This window comes from Tamandua tetradactyla, chromosome 10 (assembly GCF_023851605.1).
Source record: "Tamandua tetradactyla isolate mTamTet1 chromosome 10, mTamTet1.pri, whole genome shotgun sequence".
Lineage (NCBI taxonomy): Eukaryota > Metazoa > Chordata > Mammalia > Pilosa > Myrmecophagidae > Tamandua > Tamandua tetradactyla.
Window position 1 is genome coordinate 22,612,618 of NC_135336.1, and position 13,066 is coordinate 22,625,683.

Sequence of the window (13,066 nt, forward strand, 5' to 3'; positions counted from 1 at the left end):
GCTGCTAGGCAGGCACTTAGGAGTGCATGTAGGGGTGTGTGCTGCTAGGTGGGCCCTTAGGAGTGCATGTGGGTGTGTGCTGCTAGGCGGGTACTTAGGAGTGCATGTGGGTGTGTGCTGCTAGGCGGGCACTTAGGTGTGCATGTGGGTGTGTGTGCTGCTAGGCGGGCCCTTAGGAGTGCATGTGGGGGTGTGCTGGTAGGTGCACGCGTGGAAATGAATAGAATGAAGTGCTGACCAACTTCCCCTTAGCCATATTTTTACTGTCCTGGCTAAGAGAAGGAGCTTGAGAGCACTGTGTCTGTCCAGAAAAAGACAGAGAAAATATATTTAGCTGACAAAGAAAATACAATTAGAAATTGAGGGAAAAGAAAAGGTTTCTGCGGAAGAAGAAAATAACAAAGGTAAAGGAATATTGTTGACTTTTTTGGAAAACGTTTTGTTTTTCCATGTAAAGAGAACTGTATAAATGTAATTGGTGGTAACAGCATACTCCAACCACAGAATATTTTATATCAAATGAAATACACATCTGAGAGTTGTCCAATGAGTGTTAAATTTTGAAAAGCTATATCATCTACAGAAATAAAATAGGTACTGGCAAAATGCCTCCCCCGTAAATATATGGCCTCCATATGGATTTGAACATTTTACAGTCTGAACTGAAATACAAGAATGTTACAGATGTCAAAGTTTCAATGTTATAAACTGTCATTTTCAAACAGGAGTCCTTTAATAAAATCTAACCCTGGCAAATAATAGTTGGCGCTGGGTGTTACATCCCCTGCCACCAAATATAAATATACAGGCTGAAGAAACAGTATGTTCTGTGTGATTTGTCATTTCACTTTTAACAAAGTGCTAAATCAGAACAGAATTACATTTTTTCATACAATATTTAATGCGACTGTATTAAACATTTAGTCACCCTTAATATAATCATTTAAGGGCACAGTGGATGAAATCGTATTTCACAAGAACGAGAATAACTTAAGACTGAGACACAATACATGTGCTCTAAAGTCACTGGAAAGCACTTTATCACCATAATAAAGAGGACCAAAGGTTCCTGACCTGATTAAAAATAAGGAGTCATATAAGAAACGCTTTATTAGAAAAAATGTAGTGTACACATGGCTAATTTCTATCTTATACACCTTTTGGCTAGTTTATAAATTAAAATCTGATATAGGGTTTAAACTTCTTTAGAAGCTAGTGGCATTTCTTCCTGTTCTGATATGTGACTTAGAGAAGAGGTTATCTTTCTATGGTAGACACCTCTTTTTTTTTTTTTTTTTTCATAATTACAATTATTCAGTCAGTAGTTTAGCACTGGCACAGAACACCGAGGAAATTATTTAGGTAGTGCTTTAGGTGTAAGACATCACACTTCCAACCCAGGGATTAGGCAAAATTATGCCATGTATATAGATTTAAAAATAGCTTCTTACCGCTCAAGTCCCACATTGTTATTACTTAGTAGTAATTAAAGTAATGTGATCATCTGTGTAGCCTAACAAAACCTCTGAATGAAGTTTCTCTCCTCGCCTCTGTTTCTGTCAGATGTGCAATTCCAAGCAAATGTGCAGCACGCGGTATCGATTTCCAGTCTCTTTCAAAACTCCTTCAAGTCTGTGCTATTAAACTGAGACAACCACATCAAGATAGAGTCTGTCATAGGATTCCCTGAAGCACAGAATGAGGAGGAGACTGAGCAAACACGACCCGGGAAGGCACCAGTTGAACCAAGACAGCTCTGCAAGACAAAAACATGCAGTTTTAAACATTCCTGCAGCCCCAGCAGAACACCACCTGCGTGCCAGGGCTCATGTGCTCCACGTTCAGAAGCACATATGATAAATGCACCCTGGAAGGCCTGAAAACCAGTTTCCAATAAACAGTGACAAGCTGGAGACTAAGTGATGCATGTAATATATTACAGGGCTTTCATGTGGAATATTTTTAATCAATGTCATTAATAACTTTTTCATCAATTTAATCCACCTTGACTCTGGTGACAAAATAAATCTATTACTTCAAAGAAAAAAATCAATCACCTTCTAAATGTTAGTTTGTTAATTATTTCTTAAGTGCTCTCTGCTGCCATTATGCTTATCCCTGTCCAGAAATATCTGATGGACAAATAAGAAAATCATCTAACTTTTGAGATAACACTTATATAAATATTTTTTTCAATAGAAATACCTAATTCTCAGCAAAACCATCAAGTAGTAATCACTGTAAAGCAGATTAGAAAATACATGGAAAAATAAAGTAAATCATAGGAACCGTCCCTAATTCTACCCTCAGAGGAACCACTGTGACTGTTTTGGTTTATTTCTTTCCAGTCTTTACTTTCTACTACCAGAAATGGTTACATATAATACCAATGATTGGAAAACCCGCAGGGATCATCTAAACAGGCAATTCTGCTGCTGTTTGATTTAATGGTATCAAGGACATGCTTCCTCAAAATTGTGTTCTCAGAAATTCAGGACTCTCAAACAAGCCAGTCCTCAGCCACTTTGTACCAAAACACACCACCCAGCGGCTGCTGCCTCCAGCGGCTGCCTCCATCTCCAGGGACCCTGGAGTCGGGCATCTGTTCAGCCTTTTTGGACCCCACCCCGCTCTACCAGTCAAGCTTGAGCCTTTATGGCAGGAGTGAGCAGCTCTTTCACATCAGGAAGTTGGGGTTTGAGAAGCACTTCTCTAGTTTAATTATCCATTTAGCAGTTTCAATTAAAAAAATAATAATAAATGAGGGAAACAGTTCCCCAGTATCCTTTTTTTTTATCACTGCTATGGGTTTATAGTTTACCTTTGTACTTCTACAGAATGCTAATACCGCCTTAATCTTCAAAAATCATCCTAAAGATTTCCACAATGCTGCGTTAGTTTAATCCATAATTCATATGGCTAAAAGAGCAATTTACGCTCAGGGATGGAAATGAGAAAACCCACCAGTAAGAAAAGCTGCTGAAATACCTTCTTTTTTTTTTCTGTAATATGCTCACAAAAGCAGCCTCCCAACCTCTCAATTAATTTCTATATTTTAAAAGTTAGACATGCCATTCTATAGCATTTAACAAAGATATCTTTCAATGGTATTTGCATGCAAGGCTCTTTTCTGTGCTTTACTTGGATTGAATATAATCTAGACACAGAAAGGCTGGGACCGCGGGGGTCCTGTCTTTATTCTGATAGTCCCTGAAATGACACTCTAAGCATTTTCTGCTCTTATATTAACCATATAACCTCTGGATTTCTGATGATAATTTTAACAGACCAAAAGAAGTAAAAAAAAAAAAAAAAAAAAGAAGATCTTTTTTAATCAGGTAAATGTAGACAATAGCATACTGTTTGTATTTTTAGAAGTGAGAATTCAGACTTCAAGGTAGAATTTTTAGCAATGGAGAAAAAAAACAGTGGTATGTGACAAAAATGTACACTGACATTTTCTAAGTCTTGGTGATTGTATTTCATGGGGAGCTAGAGTGATACATATGTAGCAACAATCAACTTGTCTTTGTTCTCCTTAAACCTGGGGATTTGTCAAATATTGCCAAAGCAGACTTTTTATTTCAGCAGACTTGTAAAATTATTTCTTCTGCCTGGGTTCAGATGAAATCTCTAAAAACGTCTCATTATTGCTCTCCACTGTCAGGATTTGTTGATTGGTTTTCACTGCGCCTTTCTCTGAACAGCCAAATCTACCTTTTAGTAAATTCACTTGGCTCAGTCAATGGCAAGTGCTCTCTGAAATATCTGTCTTTTCAGAAAGCAAAGTCAGAGACGGGGGAACCTCTAGATCTTCCCACTGAAAACCATTTACACAAACCACGGTTTAGGTGTTCTAGTAAGCAGTCAACGGCTTGCTTCCGTTTAATTTGACTCAGCAGTAGCAAAGTCAATTGCTGTCCTTTTTGAGCCTGATGTTGTAGGATTTAGTTGAATCAACAGAATGCTGATTCCACTCAAATCTTCTTATTCTTACCCTTTTAATCTTTCACAGTAAGCTTTCTATCATTTCTTCCTTTTGGCTTTCACTAAAGAAGATACAAATCCATTACTCTAAGGCAGCCCTCCACATTCTCCCCTATACTGCTGATTTTCCCTAAGGCAGGTCTCTGTAGCTTGAATATCCTGCCAATTTATGGTGTGGACAGGTGATACATTTCACTTAATGACGTGAGTTCTACACCAAATGGTAATGCTCTGTGGGGCCTGAACTAATTAAGATTTTACTTATCCTATAACCTTTTTCTTCCAGACAGTTATTATACTTTTCACTTCATTTTCCCTTTAACAATGCCACGCTTTGGTTTCTGCCATCTTCAAGCATTTGCCTGGTTCCAGCTACTACCCTCCAGAATCAACCTTCTACTTTCTTTGGTGATTTAACCAAAACTATAGTGATTCAACTAAACTACTTCCAGTCTAAGTCTTCTTAGCAATGCTCAAGGTGAGATATCAGCTGAGACCATAATTTCACGGTTTAGTATCAGGCTCCCTTTATTCCATATTAACTACTCAACAGATCTTACCATCATGTTGCATTATTTTACTTCTTAGATAAAAAATTGTTTTCACTAGTCTAAATCTGTAGAACCTGCTCTTTCTTCTCCTGGTAACGATTACTCAATGTATCATACTTCAGCAAGCTCCCTGAATCTTTTAAGCTATCCCAAAGCCTCAAATTCACCCTCAGCCACTTCAGAGTGAAAGGGCTAAGGTAAATTTTGTAAAGCTTTTTGCCAAAGCCTGATGCAAAGTGTCTAGAACAACAACAAGGAACGACAATACAGACTTCAGAAAAAGCTACAAATTATAAGATACATTTCAGAGTACATGAAGAATATAACAGCATTCCGAAATTGATATTGTATGTGAAGTTACAAAGAATAAAGTGTCACCGTGCTGTCTGAAATAATTTACTGGGGTTCTTAAATTAAACATTATAAGAAGTAACTCAGTTTTACAAATATGCTCAAATAACTTCTTTTTAAAATTGACCTCGAAAAATGCCAGGAAACTTCTGACATGGTGCCAGGTACCATACCAAAGCAGAATGGAAACAGGATGTAGAAGTCCCTGTGACTCAGGGCTCCAAATAAGTATGTGACAGTTGATGACAGGAACTTATAAATCTGCCATCCATACTGGCCATAGCTATAATCTGCCAATTTATCACTACTGGGGTCTGTCTTGTGAGACAAGACATCCTAATGTGGACATTTAAAGTTATTCTATGCAGCTCTAAGAAGTTATCCCCAATCAGATAGCTCACTATGGAAAAAATACCTCAGGACATTTATTGCTTCCTTGAGATGGATCCATACATCTTTAAGGTGATATAAAATTAAGCCTTACAATCATGTAACTAATAGTTGAATTCTGACATATATCCAGCTGCTGGGTGAGTTTTTCAAGTTTTAAAATTACTGAATTATGCCACTTCAACACTGGACCTAATGGAAGGGAATTCAATTTGTTATATAAAATTCTGGGAGTACCATGTTACAGAACTAACAATTATTTTTTTAGGAGGAAGTTTTGCAGAATTTTCAGATTAGCAATTTATATATTATCCTACTTCAGTTATAAAGAATGTGGACCTCTGCAATGGGGCTTTTGGGGAAAGATCAATTAATAGTATGTGAAAGAATTTCCACATCATTTTTATAGTTCTAGTAGCCATAGCTTTAATGAGATATGGGCTATATTTGTGTGTCTTCCTTATACATACTCATAAATAAGAATATAAAAGCATTTCTTTAAATAGAAGCCTAGATATTTAGATTCCTAACATCAAGTAACTAATTATCTAGGAAAGAAAATAAACATTTGGCAAGTGCCACCAGCCTTGCTTTGGGGTAGGTGCTTTCACAAAAATTTTCACATTTACACTATAAAATGTGAAGAACTTATGAGACTTTTTTATTCCTGGAAATTCTATCTTGGTAGATAAGATTAATCATTAGCTAAAATTTCATTTTTTTAGACTTATCATGGAGTTTAGGCAGAAACCTTTTAACATCTACATAGATATATAAGACTATTTCATCAGAAATCAGTCAAAAAGATGGAAGCTTGTTTCTTTTAGTCAGATAAATCTTTAATTATATCAGTGAGATAGCAAAAATGGTATTGTTTCTTCTGTGATTTATGTCAAAGAAATAAAAATAACTGCCTATATCTGGCCACTCTGAATCTGCAAAACGAGTGAGCACTGATGGATATCAATTCTAGTTAATTCATGGTATCTATTGAACAAATCTATGAAATATATGAGAGTAACAGGGAAGAAATAATAAAAAAGAGTGCACTGAACTCTTTTACTCCACAGATTGAGAGTGGAAACTGTTATGGATGTCTTCCCTGCCTTAAAGTAATCAATAAATACATGCCATATGCTAGAGACTACATGCAAGAAATTTATTGGGAAATGATGTTATCTGGTATCTACTGTGTTGTTTTCATACTGTTATTGTTTTTAAATACTGGAGGACAAAACTCTATTCCATCTGACACCACAGATCTGTGAGTCTGCATGAACCACTTAGCAAACCAGTGCCCACCAGCTGTAAAATGATTTCTATCACCCAAGAGGCATCACTATCTTTGATGCTTTACCAGGGAAAAGAGGAGTAAAAGCCTCTTAAGTTCAACTGTGGCACAACTGAAGTAGATTAAAGCTGATATGTAATAATTGTTAGACGATTCTGTTTAAAAAAAAACAAAACAATTGGAAGCAAAGATCTTACTCTAACATACCTGGTGATGACACTTTTTCCCTAATGGAGACAAATGTTTCCAGCAGGATAGTAAAGATTGGTCTTACTTCATTAATATCATTCTCATTCATATGATAAACTATACTCCTATCAGGTTGTGCAAAGTTAAAACCCACTTTATTTGCATTATTCGTTGATAGAAACAAACTAGTTTATTGTTAATTATATTAAGAAATGCATAGCATTTCTTTTTGCTATTAGGTGAAAGTGCTATGGCAAATGTTGTCCAAAACTAGGAGAGATTCTGCTTCATCATCTTTGAAAATTTAAAGTATTTACTTTCCAGTCATGGAAGTTAGTATGGTTACCATTTCAATGATAAGCCTGTTAGAAAGCTTTCTATAAACAGTTTGGCCTCTTGGAATGTCACATTTTAGAGCATTCTTATATTTGAATCTTATAAACTAGATTCTTCCATGTACCAATTATCTACACTTACTGGCATCCAGGATTAGTTAAGAGAACAGAGACTAAAAAAAGCTGGGAATATTAGATTAAGATGAGGGAATAAAATTGGATATAAACCTTGTAGAAACCAACAAAAGTTTTACTTTCAAAACTCATTAGCCTTAATCCTTATTAATTCTTATTCTAAAAAGAATCTTAGGTGACTATGCCCTAATCATCTGAATCAGTAAGAAAGAACTTGGACCACAGAAGAGAAACGCTAAGAGAAAAGCACAAGAACTGTACAAAATGAAGGCACTACGAACCCAGGGACATCAACACCAGCCAGGTCTGCCTTTAATGCACCACCCAGTCATCGTTCCGGTCGTTCCTTGCAGCGTCTCCTCCCATGCCCTCAAAGGTTATTTTAAAGTTTTGTTTTTCTCCTCAAGCTCTTTCTTCCACTAACTCTGCTAGCTTTTAAGCAGAAAGATCTGTCCAGTAAACTTATCAGCTTCTGCACCCATGCACATTGCCTGGTCTATTATCTCTGATGAATCCTTTTGTCCAAGGCCAACTCTTCCACTTGGGTTCATGATCCCATCCCTTCCTATTTGGTAAGGATCTCCCTCTTCTTCAGAGTGTATCCCCAGGTTCTAACCTTAATCTTCTTTTCCTTCCATATCTGTACTCTCCAACAGGGGAGCCTCACTAACCACACGTGGCTAAATGTGACTAAGGAACTGAAGCTTACATTTCATTGAAATTAGTTTAAGTTTAAATTTAAATAGCCACATGTGGTTAGGGGTTACTGTATCTGACAATGCAGATAACATTATCATAGAAAGTTCATTTTGACAGCCCTGTTCTATATACTCTATATGCCTCTTGCACGGTCTTCTTTCATTCATTCCCAAGGCTTTACACTACATGTAAACACCTAACATTAATTTACACCCCATGCTGAGACAGTAGGTCTTAAGTATTTTCTAAAACACATAGTGCTCCACCATGGCTGCATATTAGAATTGCGTGGAAGGTTTTAAAAACACAAATGCTGGGCCTCAGCCCAGGTTGATTAAATTAGACTCTGAGGGTGAGGGTGCTTTAGCTCAGCCTAGAATGAATTTCAGCAGAGACAAGGGCATTTTCTTGTATTGGTTTGCGAAGGCTCAAATAATTTATCAATGAGAAATGCCCTTGGAAATTCCCTACACATCAATGCCACAAACTTCCCCCATAACTCATTTAGATAGTAAATAAAAAATCGAATTTCTTACCTGTATGGTAAAATGTGAGAAAAAATAAAAGTACTCCCATGAACATATTACTTAAAAATGTGACAACTCCACAAGTAATTCCTTCTGGAACTGGGTAGACAGTTTCCACAAAAAGCTCAAAGAATATAGGTACGCTGCTATTCAAGAACACTCCCAGGAGAATACAGGAGGCGTACAATGTCACTAAAATAAAAACACAAACATTTTAGTTTCATGGTAGTAGCAATCAGTCGTATCAGATCTTCTGGGTGTTCTCTTTCATAAGCATCAACTCTGAAAATTTCATCTCTTTTCTATGGTAGCTAATAAAGTTTGATAAAGCATCACATATCTGTCAGCTCTCTTCTTTACTCAGGCTTTTGGAGTAGGTAGGAAAAGGTATTGTTGCTGAATGATTACCAGTCTATTTGCTTTATCTGTTTGGTGGATTATTCTAAAACACAAAAACGATTCTACCACTCTAATGTAATTAAAAGGATTCTCCCACTCCTTAGTCACGGTCTCGGAAAATAGAGAGAGAGATTAAGTACAGCAAGTTACTTAGAAATCTAGACTAATTCTGTAATTTTAAAGAGAATTTAAAATATAAGAATAAGTAAGAAACATTAAATGTTGCTGAAAATTGCATATTTAAAGAGACTAGTTAATATTTCTCCAGTACAAAATAAACATAATATAGTATGTAATTTCTGGAGAAACATTTACAAGTAGTCCTCAATTTCAGAATGAGTTTTGTATCAACAGTTTCTTAAAAATAAGCAACTTTTTGGAGCGCAGAATTTTCACCTAGAAACAATAACTAATAGTGGTTAGGATCCCAGATTAGCCAATAAAAAGCCTATTAACCTACTATTCTGTATTGAAATCTGTTGCATAAGGATGCTGAGTGTTTAGGTAAATGTATCCCATTCTAAATAATTTTATTATTTCTACTGTCTGCCTATAAACCATTATCAATTTTAAGTAGATGGTGAAAACAGAACTGATGAGAAAAAAAATGATACCCTACTTAGAAATCTAAAACACTCCTCCTGGGGTGCACTGTTTGTTCAGTGGTGGAACACTTGCCTGCCCTGCAAGAGACCCAGGTCTGATTCCCCGCCCATGCACTCCAAAAAAAAAAATTTCTTTTTTTTTCAACAAATGGTGCTGCAACAACAGGATATCTGCATGGAAAGTGAAATGTGACCCTCGCCACAAAGTATACAAAAATAAAATAAAATAAAATGCTCTTTCTATACTAATTACCACATCATACCCACTCATAATGAGTAGAATTTATTCTAAGCTTAAGGTTACACAGAAAATGCTTTTATGAAAAATATTTAAGAAGAAAATTCTGTACAGGAACTGCAGAAAATGAGGGAGTTACCCCAACTCTGTTATATATTATTCATAGTATTCATAGATTCATTGAACTGCAATCATTAGCTGGCCACGATATTGTCGAAGGGATAAAAAAACAGTAGTATCCGTTGTTTTCTAATAGAATTTCCCTAATTAACTTCCACCCCTCCCCTATTATGCTAGCCTTTCAGGATTATGAAATATTCAGTATATTCTAAACACTTAAATAACTGTTTGTTTAAATAACACTTTGTTTACTCTGACCTTTTCTTTGTGCAGAAGACAGTAGTCATTAAGTATAGAAGAAGGAAAAAGTATGACAGTGAATAAAAAACATCATGCTGGCTAATGCAATGCCTGAGTTATAGGAATGATGGGAAGCGTTATTATTTATTAGTTACAATAAATGCCATTTGAAATATCAAGCAATTTCAAGAGATTCTTAAAAACAAAACAAAACCTAACAGGCTCACTGTATATTTGCTGTCATGGATCCCATAAATTAATCAACACAATCTGCCTTATACATAACTCTTCAATGGTACATTAGGAATTCAAGGGATGGAATTTCACTCGTAGCTTTTATGGAGTATTCTATCTTCAAAACATTTTATAACAATTTATTGATCAGTCAGTGGTAATCAGAGCAGAAAAGATTATTGACCCAAACACAGAGAAATCTAGGAATTTAAAACAAGAAAATATTAATGTAAATGACAGGAAAAATCAAGCATTTAAGGACCAGGAAATGTAATTCTCAGGAACTGAGCAAAGATTTATACACCACTGATGGAATTAGCTGATTTTAGGAAACATGTTTAGAAATCATCTTTCTAAGTTTCTGCTTCTGGAAGAAATACATACCCCTACACACGTGTGAGTAATCAGTCAAATTACAATGTAATAAATGAAAATAAACAAAATCTGTAAGAAAAAGAATAAATGCATGTTATAAATAAAGGAAGAAGAATGATAATGTAATGATAAGGATATGCTGGAAGGGAACTATTGGTATGGAATTTGAAAATAGAGTATAGATTCTGTCAATTTTTATCAAGCATTGCACCAAAAAAAGACAGGGATCATGTCAAAAAATAGAGCCCATGGAAGCAGGGGGGCCCTGTCTGAAAACCTTCAAGACCATTCAGCTCTCTTGGCCCTTATTTCATGCTCATTAAGCATCTCCTGACTTTGGTTTCCCTGGTATCTAAATTCTGGGAGAGACATGGAAGAAGAGACATAAATAACTATCTTTGGGAAGATAAAATTTCCACTGTGGTGAAACATTGCTGATAGAACCAGAAACAGTTCATCTTCTGGTGGGTAATTTGGAAACATTTATCAAAAATTTAAAAATGTACCTACTCTTTGGCCCAGAAATTCTACTTCTAGGAATTTTTCCTATAGCTATGCAGGTAAAAGTATACACAGAATACTCACTGCAATATTATTTGCAGCATGAAAAGATTAAAAATTAGCTAAATGCATATGAACAATTGAAACACAGGGATCCCAGAATAAGAACAAGGGCCTTTAATCCTTTTTAGCTTAATGTAATGCCTGGATACATCCTAGAGTACATTAAGCAGAAAATATTGGCCAAGTCCCTCGAGGGATGGGAGAAAAAAATATGGAACTGTTAAATTTTACCATCAAGGAATCCCCTGATACTGTGTCAAACTTTAGGGACACCCAAATCAATAGGCCATGCCCTTGATCTTGAGGCTTATTCTGGTGAAGCTTATGTAGATAGTGAAGAAGCTTAGCCTACCTATAGGCATGCTAAGAGTTCCTTCTGGAGGACCTCTGTTGTTGCTCAGATGTGGCCTCACTCTCTCTAAGCCCAACTCAGCAAGAAAATCATTGTCCTCCCCCCTTAAGTGGGACATGGCATTCAGGGGTGAAAGTCTCCCTGGCGGCATGGGAGTTGACTCCCAGGGATGAGTCTGGCCCTGGCACTATGGGATCAACAATGCCATCCTGACCAAAACGGGAGAAAGAAGTATAACAAATTAGGTATCAGTGGCTGAGAGAGTTCAAATAGAGTCAAGAGGCTACTCCAGAGGTTGCTCTTATGCCAGCTTCAGTTAGACATTGTTACCTATCATAACTTGCCAAACCTCAGCCAGGACCATTCCAGCAAATACTATAGAACATCTAGGGCAATATATAAAATTCCACAAGGGTTCCACACACTAGAGTAACTTTCCAGAAACCTACAACCTCCAGATGGGTCCCTGGACCAGATAAGTCCTGAAACCTAGAGGGCCCAGCCTCTCCAGAACATAAGCTAGTTCCACCTCCCTACCCCATATTATTGACAGCCCCTTCCAACATGAAAAGTTAGAATGGCCATAGCCCAAACACCCCTAAAGGGAGGGATAGACAGATCAAAGATGATGGTAGAGTAATACAGAGGAAATAGGATTTAGCAAATGAATATGACTGCTGAATCATTAAACTGATATCTCTTTTAGTCTCCAGTATTTTAGAGAGCTAGAAACAAAAATCTAAAATTGTGGAATTGTAACCCATGCCAAATTCTGAAATCTGTTCTAGAACTAATTGTAGTGCTGTGCTTTGAAACTTATTGCTTTTTTGTATATATGTTATTTTTCACAAGAAGGAAAAAAAAGTTGATTGTGATGATAAAAAAATATTTATTTCTTCTAGCCTCCTATATTCTGGAGCAGCTAGAAGGAAAAATCTGAGAGGATCACATGGTAGCCCATGACAAACTTTGGGATCTGTCCTGTAACTACTTGTTGAAGAGTGCTTTGAAAACAATTGTTTTTTTCTCTCTTTGCTTTATATATATGTTATATTATACAATAAAAAAGTTAAAAAAAAGTTAGGTAAATGCCCACCAATAGGGATTGGTTGTTTAAAATTTTATCACACATCCAAATGAAGATATATAATGCAAACATTAAAAATGAGGTAATTCTGTATGTATTGATATTAACAACATCTAAAATATACAAATATGTCAAAAAATTAAGGTGCAGAAAATTATTTTATAAAAAAGGATAGGGTGGGCCACAGTGGCTCAGCAGGCAGAGTTCTTGCTTGCCATGCCAGAAACCTGGGTTCAATTCCTGGTGCCTGCCCATGCAATAAATAAATAAATAAATAAATAAAATCAAAAATTAAAAAAAGGAATACACACACACACACACATCTGTTTGTAATGTATAGATTTCCTCTGGAAAAATACACAAGAAATTGGCAACTACTGTTGTCTCCAGAGAGGGA

General features: G+C 36.2%; 1 protein-coding gene across 1 annotated transcript in view; it reads right to left on the reverse strand.

Moving 5' to 3' along the window:
• Nucleotides 1–1,278: 1,278 nt before the first annotated feature.
• SLC49A4 (solute carrier family 49 member 4) overlaps nt 1,279–13,066 on the reverse strand; it is a 118,400-nt gene continuing 106,612 nt past the window's right edge. The window contains exons 8-9 of the mRNA XM_077118147.1: nt 8,465–8,647; nt 1,279–1,756 (exon numbers count right to left, since the gene is read on the reverse strand). Of these exons, the coding sequence (XP_076974262.1) occupies nt 1,641–1,756; nt 8,465–8,647 (299 nt within the window). The 3' untranslated portion in view covers nt 1,279–1,640. The remainder of the gene's footprint in view (nt 1,757–8,464; nt 8,648–13,066) is intronic.